At 36.8% G+C, this 24,645-nt stretch overlaps 1 protein-coding gene across 2 annotated transcripts in view; it reads left to right on the top strand.

Moving 5' to 3' along the window:
- The window catches only part of LOC149063901 (adhesion molecule nephrin-like), a 479,700-nt gene extending 469,224 nt beyond the window's left edge, over positions 1-10,476 (top strand). The window contains exons 14-15 of one of the 2 annotated variants that reach the window (XR_016195721.1): positions 4,624-4,934; positions 10,301-10,476. Coding sequence is in view for 1 of the 2 variants with exons in the window: in XM_089254947.1 (XP_089111073.1) it covers positions 4,624-4,659 (36 nt within the window). In the remaining variant the exon portion in view is untranslated. Of the gene's footprint in view, positions 1-4,623; positions 4,935-10,300 lie in introns of those variants that run through there. The other variant, XM_089254947.1, reaches the window with a different exon arrangement.
- The last annotated feature ends 14,169 nt before the right edge of the window (positions 10,477-24,645 follow it).

Raw genomic sequence — 24,645 nt, 5'->3', positions numbered from 1 at the left:
CAACCGATAGTAAGCCATGGAAGGCGCTAAGTTAGGACCTGCACCTGTACCTGCTCCTACAAATTGTAGGAGCTTGTCATCGTATCCTCACGTATTCCCAAGGGATCAGCATGATCCCTTGGGAATACGTGAGGATCACGTTATTAAAAAAAAAAAAAAAATGCCGAAAGATGGAATGCATACAACAATGCCAAGTTGAATGTGAACAAATGTTTGATGATACGTTTCGCAAACTGAGATGTCCCATCAAACACGAAGGAAAAAAAGACATGTTGGCATCGACTCAAACTAAACACCTGGGCGTCATCCTGGATGGAAGTCTCAACTTCAGGAGCCATGCCAGAAACAAAATCAAACAAGCTCATATCCACTTGGAAAATCTATTCAGATTCTGCTATCCGAAGTCCAAATTCAGCGTGAGGAACAAAGTTTTGATGTACTAACAAATCGGTCGTCCAGTGTCAACACATGGTGCCCACTACAACGATTACGGAATCACGTCATCAGGTGCTTCACTCTCTCTGGAGCACCAAAATTTTTCCGCCTCACCGATCTTCACAAAGATTTGAAGGTGTCGTCCATGTATTCCCTCATCAAGAAACTGACTCGAAAATGCTTCGAAAAACAAGAAAGGTCGTGTCTGTAACACCCGAGAGTTTTGGAAACATCTGAGGACCAAAAACATACTGCATGCGGAATATGTGTCCGAATTTTGAAAAATTTGTGTACGCTTCTGTACGCATGCATATATTTATGGATACTCAAACATTCATTAGTTCATCTTTCACGACAATATTTAAGAGTCTCACGTATGAAGACATCATATACGAACTGGTGGATGAGTTTTACTCAACAAAATGCAATACACTTTTCTCTCCCCCCCTCAAATATTATCATTTTATGATAATATTTGAGGGGGGAGGGGTATTACTTTGAGGGAGGCAATATTACTTTATGCCAATGTAATATTGTGTAACTCCAAGATAAGGGGAATAGAGCTCTTTTGAGCCCGGTGAGTTCTGTATAATAAAATTCAACTTTAACAGTGTTCTACGGGAGACATTTTTGTTCCAAACGACTTTAGCCGTTCTAGCGGGGTATCCGTTATCAGATTAAGTGGCGTCTACTCTATGCATATTATTTATGATTATTATCATGGCCCTTATACGTTGTCCTACTTCATTGTAGGATTACAGTATACCGTAGTGTTTATTGAATTTATGTGTTCATTCGTTACTTAATTAAACATTTCATAATTGGATTTCGTTGAGAACTTTGTTAGTAAAAAGGAAAGGAAAAATATGCATGCTCTCGAATGAAAAAATAAATAGATGTAAGGAACAGCGTATCCAAGTGGCATTTATATCCTAAACAAAATTTACATTCATCCTGACATGCGAGACTCTTTCTCCCCCCTCATTTCCAACCCATGCCACGTAACACGGATAAAACTTTATTTCCATCTATTTCATTTAAACTTTCACGAGTTCATTTGAATAATTTAGTATTCGAATTTCCACTGCAGTACTTTGTTTCTGTACCCTCTTTCGAGAAAACTGTCTTGTGCTGAAACTGAACAAGAACTGTTTTACGTTCCAGTGTATGTCTCTCTGTCTGCGTTCTTTTTCGTAGAGAAAATTTATTTTTTTCAAGTTTTTATCTCATCCCATCTCCTCTGAGATGCCTTTTTTTTTCCCACTTTACTTTTTTTGTTCTCTAACTGAGTATACTTAGAAGACTTTTTCTGTTGGATACACCACCTTAGACAAGCTTTCTCAGCCGTTCTGTGCCCTAGGATCGATCTTTCTTCTCTGCGACAGTTCCTACTCCTGTTTTTTCTTCCTTTTTTATCCTCTTCTACAAAGTTTCTTATTTTTTTTCTCATGCTCCATTTTTTTCTTTCTCATGACTTATTTCATGTTATAAATACATACATATATTTTTTTTTTTTCCTGCGATTATTATTATCATTATTACCATGGCTTATACGATGTCCTACTTCATTTCAGGATTCCAGTCTACCGGAGTATTTATTCAATTTGCGCTCATTCGTTATTTCTTTATCATCATTATTATTATTTTTGCTTCTGTGTTCGTTTCCGAATCGATGACTTTCTTGATAAAGAGGTAGTCGAGCGGATGGGCTTGGAAATATTGATCTTAGTAGAAATCTTAGCAACTTACTTGGAAGAAATAATTGCGATGAGACTTTTCCATCTGTAACAAGCCATTGGATTGTAAAAAAAAAAATGTTTTTACTTTTCTTCTAATCGTACATGAAAGTTTCATGTATGTGCGTTGGATGCATTTATTTCGTGGACGGATTTCTCAATGATGGTGTCTTTATTATCCGTGGTATTGTTTTAGTGAAGTATTATATATTTTAGAGAAACGTATATATTCATCTTTCTTGAAATGACAGCACATGGATTTTTCTAGATAGAAGGATCTAGAGCAGAGAGCAATGTTAGCATGTGCAGTGTATTTAATATTGCATTGCGACTCTTTGGTACCGGTCTCCATTAGAGAAGACGATATCAACGAAAGTATCGGTATGCCATGGGGGTGATAAAGTTCTTAGAGATATTCAAGTGGAAGATGTAGAAGTAATAAAACTTCTAAAAAATGTAAGGGCAAGCAAAGTACCAGGACCAGATTATATTTATCTAAGGGTCCTTACGGAATTTACTAATGAATTTTTGGTGCCAGTAGCACACATTTACTGATATAGTGTTGCTGAGGGCATCGTCGAACAGGATCGGACGCTTGCTAATACTTGCTAATACTTTCGGTTCCGAAATTCAAAACGTATAGTACTAGACACACCGAGTACAATCATCGTCCAGTCAGTTTTTTTCTTTGTTTTTTTTTTGACGATCTTCCTCTCGAAAATTTTTAAAATCATTATAAAAGACAACTGGCGAATAGATATAATTGGCAGAAAACCAGTTTGGGTTCAGGAAGAAAAAAGCCCCATGTGCAGCCCGTCTTCTTTCTTTCTATGGCCGTGCGACTAAGTCTTTGGGGAAAGGCAAAAACAAAGCTGTGTATCTTGATTTCCAGAAGGCATTCGATGGGTTCAGCATGGTAATCTCTTGAAGCGTTTACAACATGATAATAAAACTAGGGGGGGGGGGGGGCAACTTGATTGCGAAATAGGTAACTGAGGGTTATGATCCACGGGAAATTTTCTGATTGGGAAGATGTCACAAGTGATGTTTCTTAAGGAAGTGCCCATGGTCCCATACTTTGGTTTTCACTTTTCATCAATAAAATCGATGAAGGTATGAATAAGATTGCAATAAAACTGTTGATATTTTGAGCAGTAAAAAAATTATACAGTAAATAAAACAGCATTTTTACTTTATTAGTTAATTAAATCTCACTTGCGGAAAAAAACCGATGTTACGAAAATATATTTAATGAGCAGTATTTATTTTAAAAATATCTATAAAAATGTGATTTAGTTTAAAAATAAACCTTCAAAAATATGCATTTATTCTGAAAATTCCTCGACTCGATTTTATGCGTTTTTATGAATTTAATGCTAAAAAAAAGGTCAAAATATGCAAATGTATACGTGCATATGCATATACGTTGGGCTCTGATTATCATTAATCAATATACTTCCATGATGAAACAAATACGGCTTTCGTGATAATATGCTGAGGTGAACTAGGGGAAGAAAGTGTCATTATCTCCACCAGGAATAGAACCCAGAACCAGTATGTATATACTGGCATGGCCAGAGTTGGTGTTTGGTGTAATAGTAGTAGTATGTATATGCTGCGTCCAAGTGGCGTGGTGGTAAGGTGCTCGTCTACCACCGTGAAGGTTACCGTTATGGTAAACAAACGTTCAAATCTGAGGGAGAATATAGATAAGATCTAACGAGATTGAGGTGACCACCGATAGATAGTGAATTCATTTCCAACCCACCTCATTAATAGCAGTAAATTGCCATATAGCGATATGGCCGGAATGGGTGTTTGGTGAAGGTGCATGGCCCATGGAATGGACGGCAGCAACATTCTACTAATAGCTCGCGAATTCACATCGGGGCCACCATACGTCGCTATCTGGTGGCCCTGATGTCTATTTGCGAGTTATTAGTAGAATCTTTCCGCCGTACATTGCACGGATGCGAGTCTCCTATGGGGGCAGAGATGAATTTTTCTTCCCCGAATATTTCTTCATTCAGCCAGTTTTCCGAATATGTTGTCTTAACAGGGGAGAGTGACGTCTTTCGCTATCTGATAACCCTGATGTCAATTTTCGAGCTATTGGCACAATGCTACCGCCATCCGTAGCACAGAGCCATTCAGCATATATATATACACTTCAAGGCGGGGGCTTCATCTGTCTTCATACCTTAATTGGTAGAGCACTCATCCAGCAAACAAGAAACGAGGGTTCGAGTTCCGGTGACGACAGAGATGAATTTCCCTTCCCAGAAAAACACCGATATCTCTTCACTCAGCCAGTTTTCCGAATCTGTTTCATTAACAGAGGGAAGAGTGACGTCTTTCTAAAAACATTGCATAGTTGTCATTGTCTATGCATATTAAAAATTGTGCCTGCCGTTAGTTAGCTATTGATATATATATTTTTTTCCTTATGCAGGGTCTCGAAGTCATCATGCCTGTCATCGAACGGTGACAGGAACCGTCGTCTTCTCAGCAAATCCCACAGTGTTCAATCCTTAGTGACGAAATAGATGATACAAGATATACTGTTTACTAGAAGTTGTGATACGGTCAAAAAGGCAAAATGTTCAGTACGAATCTAGTGCCTATTTCTGTCTTTAAAACAAAAAAATATATAACAAATACAAACACAAAAAAAAGATTTATAAACACACAAAAAAAACCAGAACTTTCAGACATCGGAATGCCTTAAATGAAATTTTATTCCTGCCTAAAAAGAAAAAAAAGGTTTGTTGATAATAAATTATTTTTTGATACCGTAATTTGTTTTGATCAAATTAAGAAATAATGATTTTTCGCTATACGGAGTGTCCCACAAATTCGTAAATGCAGTCGACGCGCTTTATAACGTTATTGGGGCCATTCCGTTACAACGACTAGGTGAATATGTCCCAAATGTTTTTATACAACGTCTATCATATATGTGTGATCCTTTTTATGTAACGAACATCCGATATGACATCCGTTCTCAACGTAATTAAGATGGTCGTTGTAACGAGTGCCGACGACTGTAACTTAAAATATATTTAAAAAATTGAAGGAATTTTGTATATTTGAAAAAGTTGTTTAAAGAAAAAAAACTTAATCTCATAAAGGGTAATTTTTCACATGTGCAGAAAAAAAAAATTAAGTTCAAATTTCCGTCGATAGAGGATGCTGCACGCTAAAGCAAAAGCAAATCACAGGAAATATGCAGATCAGTCCTTTAAAATGCATTTATGTAATATTAATAGCTGATTCCTGAATTTTTTCCCGTGAGGTTTCCATTCTGATGTTGACATTAATGGATAGACCACTTATGGTGAAGTTGGTTTACATCAGCCACGAATCACCGAGTGAAGCTTTACAACGCTTCGGACACAGAAGAGATTGAAGAGAGGTTCAGGTCCAAAACTCGGTGATCCACTTTCACGCAACGTCTTCTATAGACAAAAATTTGAACTATTTTTTTCCCCGACCAAAAGAATTCCCCTCCGTGAGAAAATAACTTCTTCCCAAATCGCATTCAAATATAACAATTTCTTTTAATTTTTAATGTATTTTTAATATATTTAAGAATTTATGAGACACACCCTGTCCATTAAGCGAGTGAAAAAATAAGGGCATGTGACACAAGTGATTAACACTGCTCAACACTAATTTTGATCTCAAAGATATATTTTCGAATGGTTATGGGGTGCTGATTTCAAATTTGGCGTTGGTTTTGTCAGTTTTCCTTTAACACTAGAACGGCCAGAGCAGTCATTTTGACGGATTTTTATTTTGAAAACGCTATAGTCTCGACAGCATAATATGTTTATTATAATAATACGTTATATTATAAAGTACACGATCCAATTTTGGTGACTTTTTTTTTTCATTATTTCTGTATTTCTCACTATGTGCAAATATTTGAAAGCATTGAAGGTTTTGTTCTGGAAATATCGACGTTTATACCTAAAACGGCCGGGAGCAGTCATATGTGAATTGTACATGTTTTCTCCTTGTGGTGGGCGTCGATGTAATTTTTTGGTTTTTGATTTATTTCCCTATCGTTCCCTGATGTCACACAAAACACAACATACTTGAGTAACATCAAATAAGAAAAAATAAATGAAATGATGCTATTTGTTTTGCATCATGTTACTGGGCAATCTAAAATGTTTATTGACATATGTCTATGGACAGTATCCACAATCGAAACACTATATATTATTTAGCGATAGCGTCTCATATCAAATTCGAGGAATCTTTTTTTCTGATCGTTCACCTCAAACTCAGTTTTTGTTTTAGTTTGGCAATTTCATGCCACCATTTGCTTTGAAAGCTTCCTAGGAAACACAAGTTCATTTCCAGTGTGTAGAAATGGCTTGCAGCAAAAAGGATGTATTAGAACAAAGTAGTCTAATTTTATCAGTGCTGAATGATGTTTCGAACAATAAATCGGAGGCTGAGGAGACACGATGCAAACTGATAACGAAAATCATGATTTTCTGATGTATCTACCCGAAAGAGAAAGTGGCGATTCTGTTAATGAGTGGTCTGAACCAGATAACACTGATGAAGAAGAAAGACAATTGTATATTCTTCATAAGTTAATTTGCGGTACGAAATTTTAACAGTGTCCTAGTTTTCCTCGATAGTTCAAATTTACGGCGGCATTATAGTATATGTTATCCACAGCGTGAGCGAACAACTAAATAAAGTGAACAAATCAGACCGTTATGTACGTATACAAAGGTGTACTGTACATCACTATAAAATGGAGCAATGTACGATGGGATGTTAATGCAATGCTTATATATCTTTTTTTCGTGGTGAGTCTTGGCCACTGTTACCCTCTAAATTTTCATATTTATAGTTGGAAAGTCATTTTATGGACACATTGTATGCAGTGCCGTCTTAACGCATGGGCCCACCCGGACACGGCCCGGGGGCCTCAAGAGAAGAGGGGCCTCACAAAAATGAGATTCGGTTGAAATTTTCTAGAATTTACCAGGTAGGGCCTCAGAAAAACCACTTGGCCCGGGGGCCCATGATGCTTTTAAAACGGTAATGCCTGTATGGTTGAGAAAATGCAAAATTTCTTCAAAATTAACAAATTAACCATGCGGGATAATGCTTGTTGTTTTTTATTGCAAAAATTTAGTGTGATTCAATATATTGCACTAAAAAGAAGCAGCAGTCAAAATGACTGTCATCTGCCCTTTTAGGTATAGCGTATAGTCCGGCCCTTCTAGTGTTAAATTTGAGATAAACTGAAAATGAGATTTCAACAGTACTAATACCATAAACAGATAAAAATCACATTGAAACTGTGCTTTATAAATGAATACAGCAAATTACTGGCGAAAATATTACAGTGGTTTTAAAGTCATTTTGGGTGTAGTGATTCCAAATCTGACATTGGTTTTGCCGAATTGGCACTACTTTTTGAGATAAAGCATGCTTCCAACAATGTGAATTGTGCTGACAGATTGGCACAGTTCACAATTGAATTGTCGCCAAAATTTTTAGTCGCCAATCCTGCAAACACCCTTCTAGTTAGAATCGGTCAAATTTTCCAAAAACTTGTCCATTTCACAAACTTCCGAAAGGGCTTATAATAAGTCATATATCGGTTGTCTGGTTCAAGAGAAATTTATTCTCTTATTTGCAATGCATCATTGAAATCAGCATTTGTCGAAAATGCTGAAAATTTAGAATTGGCGGTTACAGATTTTTCACAAAAATGCTATAGTCTTATCGTCTATCTACAGAATCTCCATATTCAAAGGCGAGCTACAAGTGCTGAGAGATCGGTGAAGTGAAAAATCGAATTGTCGCCAAAATCTACTAAAATTACTTCGACGAACGCAGATTTCAGTGATGTATTGCAAATAAACGACTAGATTTTCCCTAAAAACTGGATGGTCAATTTTGCTTATTCTAGGCTCTTTCGAAAGCTGGTGGAATGGACAAGTTAATGGACAAATTTTATCGAATGCAGCTGAAAGGCTGTTAGCGGAATTTTCTATTAAAATTTTTGGTGGGAATTCATTTTTGTATTTCGCCTGTAGCTCGCCATTAAAACCAGATATTTCAATGAAATTGGTGTGACCTTACAGGATTCTTTTCTTTTCAAATGTGTGCTTATATAGTTTGAGTATAGATCTCTCAGAAACTTCGTAAACTCTGATTTTTCCAGACTTCTCGCATTTTTTTCCATAATCGATTATCCACCATAACTTGAAACGGTTCAAAATGGCTTGGTAGGTTGTTTCATGATCCACTTGGGCTCGTTTATCATCCCTTTCCATTTGGTAGAATAGGTCGGATTCACCCTGTATATTGCCATTGAAATTTAATTTTCCCTTTATCTGAAAAACTGGAATCAATCTGACAAAACCAATGCCCAATTCGGAATCGGCTGCCCCAGTATACCCTAAAAGGGGAAAAATTCCCTTAAAAACATGATTTTTTCTGAGCAGTGCAATTAAAGACCTTTCTCACCAGATGGAACGTCATGCGTTAACTGCTAGCATCAACACTCATCGAGTTTCCCACTTTTCTTCTATTACGCCATGGTAGTTACTCCTGCTTATTTTTGCCCGCCACGAGCTCTACGATACCGTCCCATGAAAAGGGCAGAGTCAGCTTTTAATTTATTCGTTCATTTGCGCAGCTCGATTCCGGGCATAACTATCCCCACGGCTGGCAACAAATCTGGAGGCCCGACTCTTATCGTACTTTCGCAGATGGGTCATAAAGACCTCCCCGAAAAGTCTTTGCTCTTTCCTGAGCCAACTGTCCGTGCAATACGAGCGACTTTGAAGATTACGGCCGCGCCGTATTTCTCAATAACTGAAAGGTATTTTTATTCAAATTGCATCTAGGGGTAATATTATTCAAAAAGCGAGAGGGGGCGAGGGAAAGCTGTGATAAAGTCCTTTTTAACATGGCGGATGGATCTTGGATATCATCACGTTCACGAAAAAGCTATTCTTCCATCTAATACTTATCAGAGAAAATTCTTGAGGAAACTCTCGACCCGGGTGGTGGTGGGGGTGGTGCGGGAAAGGGGCAGTTAATTTCACCTGGAGATTTTCAGTGGATAACGTAAAATGCGCATGGAGTAGTAAAAAGTTTAGATGAGACATAAAATGTGCTTTGTACAGGGTGATTCAAAACTCAACGTGCAAACTTTTACGGGAGGTAGAAAACACAATCACATAGGAATGCATGACCGGAAACCCCCAACATGATCAATTGGAGGATAAACGAAGATGCAGAAAATACAAGCCAATAATAGGTGGAAAATTTATTTAACGATGTTATTTACTCGAGGACAGTACGTGTATACGTTAAGTTTAACACAGCAAGTGCTCATAGTTCTTACCACCCATACTTAATTTTGCTATTGCACGTTCTGTGATCAAAAATTTGTTTAGGTGTCCTATAACACCTACTATTATACATATATATCAACTTTTATTATGTATCACATTCTTTATCACATCCTTTTATCACCTTTTATTATCGCAACCTTTTATCACCTTTTATTATCACATCCTTTTATCACCTTTTATTATCACATCCTTTTATCACATCCTTTTATCACCTTTTATTATCTCATCCTTTTATCACCTTTTATTATCACATCCTTTTATCACCTTTTATTATCTCATCCTTTTATCACCTTTTATTATCACATCCTTTTATCACCTTTTATTATCTCATCCTTTTATCACCTTTTATTATCACATCCTTTTATCACCTTTTATTATATATCACCTATTAACGTGAGGTATAGGTGTAAAAGTTGTAAAAATTTAAAATATAACGTACCAAGTTTCACTTATAATTCTGGAATCACCTTGTATTTGTCAATTTCACTGCAATTCAAAACTTCATGAAATCATAGATGAAAAAAAAATCTAATTGACGAAAATAAGTCATGTAGTTGAGTTAGAATTTTGTTTATTATCACTACAGATAAATACAAAATCTCTAGTAAACAATATGTTCAACATGACACATTACTCAGCTTCATCATGTTATTGTTTTTACATTATTTTTATTATTATTACTTCCCGAGATAATTTTTTGCTTACATTTTTTTCCCACTACTACAGGTATCAGTAGAAGAGCTTTCTGGAAAGTATCCGACGTTATCGTTGAAAGACAAAGAATAAGAAAGTTAAATATGGTGCATATAAATAACATACATATTGTACATAATAAACTGTCGTATATATGGAAATATACATACATTATTTTTGTAAAAGAACAATAAACAAGTCACAAATTTCTCGTTGAATTATCTCTTTTTTCTTATGCGTGAGATCTGCACTCGTATATTCAAAGATACCATCTAATATCATCAATATACAGAGGAATGGAAATAAGAAATTTAGAAATGTGTATTTTCAAATCTTTAAACATGAATTTCATATGGAAAACTATAATGTTTAGAGTTCTACTTATCTTTTGGACTATGGGCGGATTATGTCTTTCGAAACTTAGATGTAAATTTATTTACTCAGTTGATTTACTCGCAATAACTTTTCTAAGTAGTATGTGGAATATGAAACAGACAGTCAGTATCTGTCTAGACGCCTTTCAAGCGCGCCTGCAATCGGTAGTGGATTTTCTGTTATAACTATTATAACAGTATCTTAGTATTATTCGGGTTCCGCGTCGTTAAGTTGTGCGATAAATACCCTTGAACAACTGGGTGGATAAATGTTAACACTATAGAAATTCCCTGCAAAGCTTTATGAAAACGTCGCAAGCTGACGGTCTTTCTTACGCCCAAGAGCCTCCAAACATTTTATTCAACTTGTTTAGATAACTCTCCGTTTTCCTCGTTGTAAGTCTAAATATGAAATGAAGGACTATATATAACCAGTATTTTCCTTACGGTACATTACCATCATGAGTCATCGGTATGAATTCAGGAGATACCAAATTTAGCTTCCCTGGATATTGGAACAAATTCAGGGTTCTAGACCACGGATTTCCAACTGGTGTTCCATGACAGCTTTTCGGGGTTCAGCGAAGTCAAACGCCATGGTACCCTTATAAATCATGGAATATGGACGGGTTTCAAAGAAGGAAAACTTTATTGTCTCTGATACTCCCGAAGCATTGATTTGTCTTGAATTTAAACGAGATGTATCGGGTAAAAAACAAACCAGACTACTTCAATGACTAATCTAAAAAGTGTGCACTGTGCAAGCATGTGAGTGACCAAAATAATGACTTACTGAGCGAGAGACGAAAACAACAGTGGTCTAGAGGGAACTAAAAACATGTGAACGACCGAAAGAGTGACTTAGACACAGAGACATATTTGCGATGGTTGGGGTGGGGGGGGGGAGATGCTAAGCTGACCCAGGATGCCTAATTTGGAGGAATAAGTAGTCAAGAATGGCTTTAAAACTCATCGCAGGGCTTTAAAACTCTGATGTTCTTGTTAAGTGCTAGAATTTCAGAGTGGAAGAATGAGGCATTAGCCCAAGCAGCACCTGCTATTTATTATAGTGTCTGATCCCATTGTCATGGCGTGCCCCCTCCGCAACCGACAAGGTCCTCCTGGCCGTACTTGGTGGGAACCTGGAGAAGAACCTGGGGTAGTTTATTAAAGAATCAGGCAATATCTGCCTCCTTCAATTCAGTCTGATAATAAATAAATACCTCTGTTCAAAAGAACCGCAATGAAATGTCTACACGTTTAAAAGAGGTTCTGTTTTGGTTAGACAACCATTGGTGTGTATTTATGGTGTAGTGACGACTTCTGTTGTAAACATGTGTTAGGAACATAGCCAAATAGCGGGAGCATGCGTCCTCATGTTAGTGTTCAGGAAACATTCTCAGTTATTCAGCTTTGCCCTCAAGCAGGGCCGTGTTAAGAATATCATGGGTCCCGAGCCAAACAACTCGGAAATTTCAACCACTTCTCATTCTTGTGAGGCCTTAAGGACGGCTCTGCCCTCAAGGCGATTTTAATGGCTTAGGCACCTTTCACACGGATCGGACGTGGATCCGCATACCCTTCACGCCCGCATCTTTAGTGCTAGTAGTTTGAAATTCGTGCATAAAAATTATTTTTCTCCTTCACCCTTGATTCAGAGTCCATAGGCAGCCCAGAGCCATTCTTCGGTGGTTTAATTAGAACCCTATAGAATATGGGTATAAAGATGCTTTCAATCCGATCCTCACAAGTAGTCAGTGGATGGGAGAAAATATCTTAGCTTAGAAAGCTAATCTTAGCTTTTCTCGTAAGCTTTTCAAAACATCAAAATTCGGTCTTAGGCCGGGATTACACTATAAAAGTTTTGTAAAAGCTCTTTGATAAAACATGAAAAATTCAACCAATAAGATCACCGCTTATTGGCCCGCTTGAATGTAGTCGATGTGCCTATTGGTTGAATTTTTCAACTTTTGTAAAAGATCTTTTATAAAACTTTAGTTGTGTGATCCGGGCCTTAAGCCCGGATCACACTATAAAAATTGTATAATAATTATTTTAGAAATGCCACCAATAAGCTGATTGGTTGCATTTGCTCGAATGCAACCAATAAATTTATTGGTTGCTTTGTTCAAGTTTTATAAAATAACTTCCATAAGCCTTTTAGAGTGAAATCCCATCCTTAGATGAGTTACTTCTTAAATATAAAATTTCACTTTTTTTCGAGTTTATAGACTCAATATCGTGTAAAATATATATGTAGGTATCACCAAAACACTATTCGAGTACTTAGGGCTTTCAAACGTCTTAATCCGTCCCTGAGTGTACGCCGTACGTGTATAACGTTGTTTAATGAAGGTATTTTTTTAAGTTTAAAAAATTTAAATATTAAATAAAATATATATATACATATTTCAAATGTTTATATTTTTTTTAAATAATTTCAAATATTTAAAAAGAAAACATTAAATTTTTTAAATTTAAATTTATTAAAGTATGTTGTCAATTAAATATTCGTAATGAACAGAACGGCTCATAATTTTGGTCCCGTCAGTGGCCGTTGTTGACATGTTTTATTGTATAAAATTGTAAATTATGGACAAAAGGCAAAGTTGCTATATCTCCATCTCAGAAGGAAACGGAGGGATAGACGTATGTGGGTACATCACATTTGATGAACAGGGACCCTCATATGGTGTTTTTAAGGGTACTTATGGCAAATAATTAAAAAAAGCCCGTGCAAAATCATCTTTAAAAAGTAGCCAATGATGCGGACGAAATCGTGTGAAAAGCTCCGAATAACCCAATTGTCAAAACTTCTATGTGCGGATGCAGAACCCGCACTTAGGTTCTAACACATGCGGACCAGAATGAACATTTCCTAGGTGTGGGTAACTTTCGGCTCAGTTTTTTCCAATTGTTAAAACTTCTTCCGAGCCCGCATTCGCGTGAAAGGGCCTGGGCAGACAAGAATTTTTCTACGAAAATTCCTGATCATAAAATTAATTTATTTTTATAAAATATTATTTTGCTGTACGCAAATGTCGACTATTAAAAATTTTACATTAACTTAATAAATATTATTACTCATGAATTAATTATGAGTAATAATATTTATTATTATACTATTTTATTGATATTAATTTTTCACTACATTCTTTTCCCCTTTGCTGCATAAATCAAAAACGAATTACTAGATCCAATTCAAGAATTTTAACAGTTTTATAGGTGGCAGCAGATATTCCAGTTCATTAATGTTTCTCATGTATAGAGTATTATATCACATACATAATACTCTACACCCGTGGTTCCCAAACTTTCTGAAGCAGGATCCCTTTTTTCACAATAAATGTATCGACGACAACCTGCTATTGCGTGACCATATGTTCCGGTTTTATGGGACATTCCCGATTTTTTTTGCTAGCAAATGTGCTGTCCTGAAAGCACTTCCCGGGACGCCTGTTTCCCTCGGTTTCAATCGGCGTGATCTCATGATCGAATCACTTTTCAATATTTAGTTGACGGCACTGTTTTATTATGAAGCTTCAAACTACCTACCAGCCTGATGCCATTTACGAGGCATTACTAGCTGATTGCCGTCATCGACCATGCACGGTACCAGTCAGCACATATATGTGCTCCATTGATCAATTATCCGATCTGTCACTACAGATTAGTTGGTAGAGCTCTCGACCTGCATTCAAAGGTTCGAGTCCTGGTAGGGGCAGAGATAAAAATTTTTCAAAACTCAGTATCTCTACAAAATTAGCCACTTTTTCTGTATATACCTTGTACCTAAAAAAAAAATCACAATTTTTTTCTGCTTTGAATCCTGTGGATAGTGGTATCGACACAATCGAAAGTTAGGATGGAGTGCATTTTGTTCGTTGTAACGGTACAATAACCATACTCAGGGTCACCCTTGTCAAACGCAGAGCCCAGGACAAAAATATTCTCGAGTTCTTTTGCATTGGAAAAACAGTTTTAGTTGATTTGATGATACTATTCTGAATATTCATAACATTTTCATATATATATATATATATATATATGAAAAGAGTGAGAAAAGATAAAATTCTGAAAGAAAAAGGAATTAGTATAAATGTTTATTGGTTATGGAGTAGAATACTGTGAAAGACACCATTTTTTAAGACACCATTTAAAGCATCGTCAGAACCATAAAAAAGCTTCTATCGAAGCAAGAACCAACGCCATCTCGCATGGAAGAAAATATCGTCGACTAAGAATCGATTTAAGAACTGGGTGGCCCACACTTCTTAGAACACGATTCTCAACAACGGATTCTTAGAAAAATGATTCCCAGTTAAGAATGTGATCGAAAAACTCTGCCTCGTCTTAACTAAAGATGATTGTTGAGAAGCGGATTCTTATTAATAATCAGAAGATGATACACCCCCCCCCCACCCTGAGCTCATGACAACCCAAAATTGGGTGAAAACGTTGCATTTCCAACTATCCACGAACACCTTTTCAGACTCTGGTGTCACAAATGTATGTGTTGGTTTTTCTTCTTTTGACCGCAGAAAGTACCTTGACTTAGAGGATTGTATAAGATGCAAACATGGTGAATATCCACTTTGAGGGTTTTCATCTGAGGGTGGCACTTTGAGCTGAACTCTCAGGTGTTTTTTTTTTCCTTTTAAGACAGCTTCTGAGAGAAAGTGCCTCCTAGAAAAGTGTGATTTATTGCATAAAATTTGGCAATACAATTCTCGAAAAATATCTGTATGTGAATATGAATACACCCTGCATCATCTGGGCTGAAAAATAATTAACGAAGTAAAAAACTTCACCAAAAACAAAAAAACGATTTTCTACTATAAATGCTTTTAACGCTTTTCATTTATTTATTTCGAGTCTGAAAAATGCAAAAAAAAATGTTGAAAATCCCAAAAAGGGAATTTCGTTTCTAGAAGAATTAAATAAACTCCATCACGTCTATGTCGGAAAACAACACTTGACCGACTCAACGATGAGAGATTATTACATCACTATGAATCGACATAAGAGATACTGATTCCTAACATATAATTCAACTTGTCGCAATAAAGAAAAAATTCGCCACAATCCGGGAACTTTAATAAATGATATATTTCCCACATCAAACACCTTTTCTTTCATACAAGAAAAAACATTCCCTGTAAATATATATATATATATATATATATATATATATATATATATATATATATATATATATATATATATATATATATATATATATATATATATATATATCAGTTTGGTTATAAAGCCAATCTATCATATGCGTCTATCTTTGTAACTCAATCTACGGTATCATTTTCTCAAGCCATTCCTTAAATCCCTTCTTACCTCTAACTATCCACCCTACCTAAGAACTACAAGGCACGAATATACAGTATATTCGAGCCACGGAAGTTAAATTACTGAGACCATATTTCAAACACAAAAGAAATAAAAATGGCGAAAAAAAAAGCCTCCAAAGAAGATAAATAAACATATGTTCCTTGAGATAAAATCACAGACTTTGGTGTGGCTCCGAAATTCCCAAACCTTTAATTAAGTCTCCGTAAATCTTTCTTTCCCGGCCCCAAGGAACGGCATAATTCCTTCCGATTTTTATTCTGTTTTATACTTTCTTATTTATATATTTTTCCTCAGATTTTATTTTATTTTATTTTATCTTGGATGCTTTATTATGATTCGCTGTCCACCTTCCACCCTGGCAGGTAGTTTGTACCCGGATTGAAAGGAATGCTCACACGTAAGAGATGTCTCTGTTTTCTCTTTACAAAAGCGGAATTTAGAATTACAACAAAAATAATAATGATATTGAAATGAAGAATGCGTTTTCGAAGACAAAAAAACTGACTGTGATTTCTGTTCAAATATATTCTTTGTAATCTTCTATTGTTGAGAAAAGGGAATGCTCTATAAATCTGCAGATATTGTAATTCAAACTTCCATTGAGTCGGTCGTTTGCATAAGAATTAATGTTAATGTTTCACTTTTGCCGCACAGTTGTATGAATGTTGAATGAGTTCCATTAATCTGCATGGAATTTTAATAATTATTTAAATGCAGTGGTGCTTTGAGTTACTGGCGTCAGGACCTGCGAGTAATTCAAGTTATGAGCAAAAAGTATTAAACAAATATTCGACTTACGAGCTTGAATTGCTCTGCCATTTTGATAAGTCGAAGCTGACATTGTGATACTTTTTCTCTTTTCGAGCACTTTCATTCTATAGAGAATGCAGTTGGCTCGTTATAACGATCATGCGTTATCGCGATCGTCCCATTATAAAGACGCTGTGTTTTGGTTCCAAATTTTTTCATATTCACCCTATGTTATTTTTCATCCAATATAACGGCCACCCAAAATATATCATTCAATAGAATGATGAATGAATTCACAGATCTGCTCAGACTTTTTTTTTTCAAGGAAATGAATGCAATCGCTCCTTGAGTGTATTTGACCCTTGATCCTTGTTTTCGGTGCGTATAAATATATCACACCCTGTGTGTGTGTGCGTGCGTGCGCGCGCGCGCGCGTTTACTATGCACCCTGTATAGTACAATGCCCATAAAAAAATTATGTTTGTCTTAAGATAGCCATATCGACGTATTTTTGTATTCCCCATCCGAAACGGAGTTATTACGGACTTGTTAAGGAGTTATTTTTAATCAATCTTTCGATATAACAACCTCCCTAATAACGCACATTTTCCGTGGAACGATGTGGGTCGTTATAACGAATGTCAACTGTTTTCACGAATAGATTTTTCATGGGAATATTAATATTTTGGGAATAGGCGGAAGAATGAATGCTACGCACACTCACACACAGCGATTGAGATATTGAGCCTCTGTAGTCTAGTGCGTACACTCGGAAAGTGAAAGGACGTGGGTTCGATTTCTCACAGGGGCAGTTGAATTCTCTCCCTCCAAAATATAGCTTCGCATCAGTCAGCTGTTAAAAACCTTAGTACGGAGAGTGCCATCATCCTCGGATAAGTCGCCATCTGATATCATTGTCAGCAATTCTGAACTTTGGCCTGAGTTAGGTCCGACCGTCCATGTGCGGTCTCGTTCAGTGCACACAAGCTCCAAGGAAAGATTGACATATTTATTGCCTCTGTAGTCTAGTGGTCTAGGGCAGTGTTTTCCAACGTGAAAGCTCACACGGAACCTTTGATGGTAACGAGGCTATTCCGCGGAACCCTTAATAAATTTTGAATATTTCTTCAACATACAGGATGTCCTAAATGTCCGCATTCGCTCTGCGAAACAAGAATCCTCACTTGCAGTAGATAAAAGTGTCAAAAAATATATATAGGCCTACATTTATGAGTTAACATAGTGTGACCATATTTTTCGGGGCAGAATTATTTTTTCACAATATTCGGTTATTAGCGAGAATAGGAAGAAAGGAGACAGCACGAATATGGTTTGTCTCCTACTGGTCGATTACCCTAATATTTTTTCTGAATTTTTTTACAGTAGCCTACCCGTTCTCAAAAGAAATGAAAAAAATATTGCTTCGGGTGAAACAGTAATAAGAAAATTTTTGAAGTTACCATGGTTCCCTTTTTATTCCGCAGAACCCCAAAAAAGCTCTCACGGAAGACCGGTTGGAAAACCCTCGTCTAGGGTGTGGGTTCGATTTCCCGCAGGGAAAGTTGAATTTTCTCTTTTTCCAAAATATATCTTCGCATCCCACAGCCAGCTGTTAAAAGTCTTTGTATGGATAGCGGAGAGTGACATCATCCTCAGAGAATGAATACTTACTTACAGAACCCTTTCAGACTCTGCATTGTACAAATGTGGCGATTGCTTTTTCTGGCTTTAGCATATCTTTTTTTTTAACCTCGGGGAGTTGCCGTGACTGAAGGGTTGTGCGCGTTTTAAGTTACAAATATGATGAATATGAACTTCAGAATCCTTTATCTTATTGCCGCTGTGGTGGTCGAGTGGTTATAGTGATGGACTCGCGATGCGAGGATCCGGGGTGTAGCAGTAGTAGGTAGGGCCTCCAAAAAATGGCTCGGGGATCCATGATGTTCTTAAGTCAGCCACCTCCTTGGGCAATTTACCTGTTGTAGCGTTGTATTTGTATTTGTATCAGAGGGCATGACTTAAAGTTGAACTTTCAGGGGAGTTTTCAAGCTGGCTTCCAGGAGAGAGCTCCTCCGGGTAGAGTGTGATTTATTACATGGAATTCAGCAATAAAATTCTGTAAAAAAAATTATGTGAAGATGATTATGCCCTGCATTATCTTGTCTGAAAAAATTTGAAAGAAGTGCAAAAAAAAAAAAAAAATTGAAACTTTCAAAAACCAAGATTTGCTGGCATTTATGTTTGTAATGCACTTTTCGAGTATCCAAAATGTGAAAAAACATTTTGGATATTCCAAGAAGTGAATGTTCGTGTCTGGAAGAAATATATATGTATGTATACTGTATATTTTGCTACAAAAGCAGAATTTAGTATTACAAGAAATGTATAGTAATACTGAAATGTTGACTTTTTTTGCGTTGGCAAAAACTACCAAATTTCTATTCGAACATTCTGCATTATTCCTCTAGTATATTGTTATAAACAAACAGGAATGGGAATCTGCATATTATAATTTTAACTTCCATGAGTCGCTTGCATAAGAATTAACGTTAATGTTTCAGTTTTGCCGCCGCAGTGCATGAATGTTGAATGAGAATCGGAGTCCCATTACTACATGGAATTTTAATAATTATTTAAATGCAGAGGTAGCTCGAGTTACTGGCGTCTTGACCTGCGAGTAATTCAAGTTATGAGCGAAAAGTAATAAAAAAAAAAGCTCCATCTTTTGTTAGAAAATGTTCGACTTATGAGCATGAATTTCTCTCCACTTTGATAAGCTGATGATCAAGGGGGAGGGGGACAGTGTGTGTGTGTGTGTGTGTGTGTGTGTGTGTGTGTGTACACTGTTTGATATATATTCTTCTGGAGCACTTATATTGTATACATTATATCCCATGTTAATTGATTTTTACACGGACATTATTATTGCGGGAATAGGGAAAAAAGGAAGAAACTTTAAAATTATTGTGTGAAGATGCTGATTTTTTGGAAAAATTCATATCTGCTTCTACCGGGAATCGAGCCCATCGTATGCCGGACGAGAGCAATTAGCTGGTCGTGTCAGACTGTCCATTGCACGGACCCGTTCAGCATATGTACGTTCCAAAGAAGTAATTATTCATCTCCTCTGTAGCTAAGGGGGATAGAGCAGCGGTTCTCAACCTTTTTTTTTTCACTCGCGGAGCCCTATCCAGTGTATAATTTCTATTAAGGAGCACTGTTTGATTCGAAGAGCCCTTTTATTGTACATAATTTTTATGGCAGAACTTTGTAGGGCTCTATTATTTATCAAATTCACTGATTTATATTATTTTCATCGAGTCGTCACGGAGCCCCGATTGAGAACCCCTGGGCTAGAGAATCCGTCCGGTATACGAGGGCCCCTGGAAGAAATTTCTTCGAAAAAAATCACCATCTTCACACAATATCCACTTTTCTGTGTATCTTGCAAATACATTTATTCCTATCTAAGACTTAGGCGCACGCTTATATACCTAGCAGACTAAGACTATCAATTGGGAATAGAAACAAAAACTTTGTGAAAAATGACGATTTATGATTTTATTTTATCACATTTTATACATTGTGCATAGGTAACAGGGCGCATGTTATTTTACTGACGAACCGTTGCATGGAGGCATACGTCCGAGACGGGGTAGCAACTTTGTAATTGGGTTCTTGAGCACAGGGTGTCCATATAAAATGTAAATTCTTTTATTTTAATAATTACTTGCCACATTAATGGCATATCTGAATATCACGTTTTGTTTGGATATTTTTTTTTTCTAATTGGAAGTATGCCTTTAAGATCGACGGTTCGCCAGTAAAATACAATACGCCCTGTTACCTATGCACCCTGCAGAATGAATAGCATGCTCATCTACATACGAAAGCCATTGAATTTATTTTCGATGTATCAAAACTCATTGATCGAACAATTCTCATAAGGTTTGAAAGAAACAACTCCGATGAATGAAGTTAATGACCGCCATTCACTGGAACTCCGTGCAGTTTCCTAAAGTGGTGCATAAAACATAATCGAATTAATTTGGAAGATTAACAAAGTGCATTCGACGACGAGAGGACATGTTTATATGTCAACTCCCTTACAAGAACCATAAACGAAATTACCAATGTTTCAGAACTGTCACATTAGAATCCGCCGTCTCTCGCTGTATTCGGCTGCGAAACGTCTCCCTTTAATTCTGGCATCAAGCTTGAGGCACGTCACTAATGACTGGTGTTGAAGGCAGAGTAACGCCATTTCAAAGCAATCAGCTCCGAGGCACATTGATCGGGAAGTTGTCATTTCACGAGGGGAGCTGCAGGGCATTGACCCAGTGATTGCGTTGCGGAAATTACGCGCTCAAAAGCAATGAATTTATATTTGAGAGCTTATGAGGACAGTCATATATATTAGAATTTTTCTCTAACATTTTTATTACGGGACTTTCGAGATTTAATTTTCTTTGACACATACAGTACAGTATTATTTCTATTTAAAAAGTTCAATTTTTTAATAATTGTACAGTTCGTATGCGTTACTGTCAGAGCCCGAACTGCAGCCAATTCGCGAAATGGCCAAAGTCCAATTTTTGCCAATGATCTCTGTCTTTAACCAGCCAACTCGCGAAGTGGCAAGAGATAATCCGCCAAATTTTGATGCGAAGGTGGTGTTAGGGAGTCTTAACCCTTTATAGGGGCAAATTTAATCCTTTTTTTTTTAGCCTTGTTCTATGTCATAAAGTATATAAGATCATGCTACTGTCGAAATTTCATGAATATCATTGATATTATGCAAATTATGGAGTGGGAATTATTATCCCACCGCCCTGTTTAATGCTACATCGAGTGAGCGATGTGCTGATGTAAGATGGTACAGTAGGCGCCAAAGCTATTTTTTCATCGCCAGCGTGTGTTAAATGGAGGCAGGAAGATTAAAAAATAAAGCATTTTTTACAAAACAAATTGAAAATAGGCATAAAAAGGTATTTATGACTTTTCACCCGAACTTCCGGGCTCTGACAGTTACCTTAATCGCTGTATTATATGATCTTCCGGGCTGTGTTCTATGGCAATATACTCAGTGGCCAAAAAAAATTAGAAACCTCCTCTCACACTCAAACCATCAGTGCAGCACGTGCACTGACGTAATAAACGGAATTTGGTGATAAAAGCTTTCTCTTGTCAGAAACACTAGTCAACATTGCAATTTGCCTGTCCCAGAAGGGGTGGTTCCAGATCTCCGAAGCCGCTAACCTCTTTGGCTTTTCTCGTAAAACAATACTCCATGCAGCACAAAAGCCAAAGAAAAAAGGAGCAACATGATTTGTAAGAAATGCGTTTCTCTTTACGTAAACTTTGTTTTGCTGCTTTTCGCAGTTTTCAAATCTCATATTCATTAATTATGATTTGTGGATTCGTTTTTTCTTTCATGTTTTATACCAAAGAATAAGGTAATTTCAGTTATCACTTTGATTTTAAGTAAAATTTTGTTCCGTTCACTTGATTTTTCCTTATAGATACAAAGCGGGAAATTATTATCCCATCGCTCACTCGATGTAGCACTAAACCGGGCGGTGGGATAATAATTCCCACTCCATAATTTGCATAACGTCAATGATATTCATGAAATTTCGACAGTAGCATGATCTTATATACCTTATGACATAGAACAAGGCAAAAAAAAAAGGATTAAATTCCCTGCCTTAGTCTTTTGCACCTATAAAGGGTTAAGAGCTCCCTAACACCACCTTCTAATCTGAGGGAATTTAGAGCTGTCATTTCGTTATCATGGATGAATATACATCCTAAACGGTTTCGGCAACTTCTAGAGTCCATGCATAGAAGAAAATATGCTGTCATCACAGTCAGAGGACGTCCCAAACGATATTAGTGGGTGAGGATCAGGGTGTTCCTAATTTTTTGGCGACTGGGTGTATATAGTAGCTGCATTTGACCAGAGAGACAAAAAAACAGAAATGTATAATAATGTAATCATATATACATGGTTTTCAAATTTTGAGAGAAAAAAGATTACCGCATCGTGACTGCGGTATGATGGATTGCCATAGATAACGTGGACATAATTATCACGAAAAAATACACCAACTTGGCGATGATCCCGAATCATGTCTCCCGTTATCGGAATTTAGTCAGAGATCTCCGGCCATCTTGCGAACTGCCCGGCCAAAGCCAGAAATTCGAACATTGGTGAGGTCAATATTCAACGAAATTGCCTATATAGCGAACTAGCCAATTTCGGGATTTGGAAGTAACATATTGTTACGATCTATAGATGATAGATGGCGCGATTTGTTACGGCTCTCAAAAATATCGGAATCTGTTGGCAACAGCAGGTGATACCGGATTTGGTTTAGCGCAAGGACGTGTGATTGGCAGAGAACTGGCGGAGGGTTGGAGAGAACCAATTTTTCTTCCAAATTGGGGTTTTTTTTCCCTAATATTAAAAAATATATATTTCACTTATATAAGCAAAATATTTTGCCTTATTACTACGTCCAAAGAGTTACAAAATTTATTTTTTACTAAGAATGAATATAGATAGAACCTATTTATTTGTTGTTTCCTTTGAAGTAACTACCATGTGCATATTATGCATTTTTGGCATTTTTCATACGAAGATATAAATGCGGATTGCAAGTCTTTTTTTTTTATGTATGTAACATACCCCACTGACTTCGTCACTGCTCGCTTCAATTCTTCGGAACCTGAAAATCGTTGGCCCTTATAGAAATTCTTTATCCGGATCAAGATCCTGGGAAAAAGCTGGTTGTGAAACTATCGAAACCTGGCACCAGGAGGGACCTGTAAGTCCTTAAACGTCTGTATGATTCGATTAGATGCAAGCGACTAGCTTATTGTAAGGCTAAGTCGTGGGTACTTATTCCTTCACGATGATGCTCCAGCTCACAGGTCCCTCCAGGTGTCTGATTACCTGTCAGAACATCATGTTCTGATACTTCTATAACGAGTTTATTTCCCTGATCTTGTCTCTAATGTGATTTTTTGTTTCATTTTTTACTCGAATGAGTAATTCTCTTATGAGCCAACGACTCTCTGGTTTCAGAAATGCTCGCTGCATTTCTGAAACCTGAAGCACGAAAGCACTAGAGGGTGTGGCAAAAAAAAACTGGCAATCCGCATTTACATCTTTGTATGAACAATGACAAGAATGCATAATTGCACAGGGCAGTTGCTTTGAAGTAAACATCAATCAAACAGGTTCTATCCGTATTCATTCTTCCGTAATACTAGCAGTTCTTGAGCTAGAAGTACTTCATTATACATTTGAATACGACTTTAAATTTATCAGGATATGCTTTGCTGTTACGTTCTTTTACTGCACTTAATTTTCCGAAATCAATGTACGAAAAGCACCTCGGAGGACCCACGCTTCAGTTGATCGGGGCATGTGTGATTGAATTCCTAATGTCATTACTGCAGATTACTGCCTTCAACATGCGTATTCTTCTGAAGAAACGAAATATATTAACATCGGGCTCTAACCAGTAACTTCGCGTTCAATTGAAATAGATCCAGAAATTTCGATGAAACACTTGGTGCATAGGAATTACTGAACATACCCAATGAAAAAAAATAATTTCATTCATAAATTTGAATGATGATCGTGAAACTTAATTACTAAGATGTAATGTGATTTCACGCCTAAACCCACCTCTCTTGTACCTCAGATAGATAGAGAGAGAACTGAGCATCTTCGGTAATTCAATTCCCAACATATGTTTGAAATCCAAGAGAAAACATCTTCTAAAATTAAACTGGGAGCAGCTGATGAAGTTTCTGCGACGCCCTGTTATTTGACTTAGTAGCTCTTCACCGATATGAATTGTTTCGATGCAGAGT

The sequence above is a fragment of the Pholcus phalangioides genome, unplaced genomic scaffold (assembly GCF_987345545.1).
Source record: "Pholcus phalangioides strain wild (caught in Gottingen) unplaced genomic scaffold, Ppha-v1.0 ptg000042l_1, whole genome shotgun sequence".
Classification (NCBI taxonomy): Eukaryota; Metazoa; Arthropoda; class Arachnida; order Araneae; family Pholcidae; genus Pholcus; species Pholcus phalangioides.
Note: the sequence above shows the minus strand (reverse complement) of the source record. Positions and strands in the feature narration are given on the sequence as shown.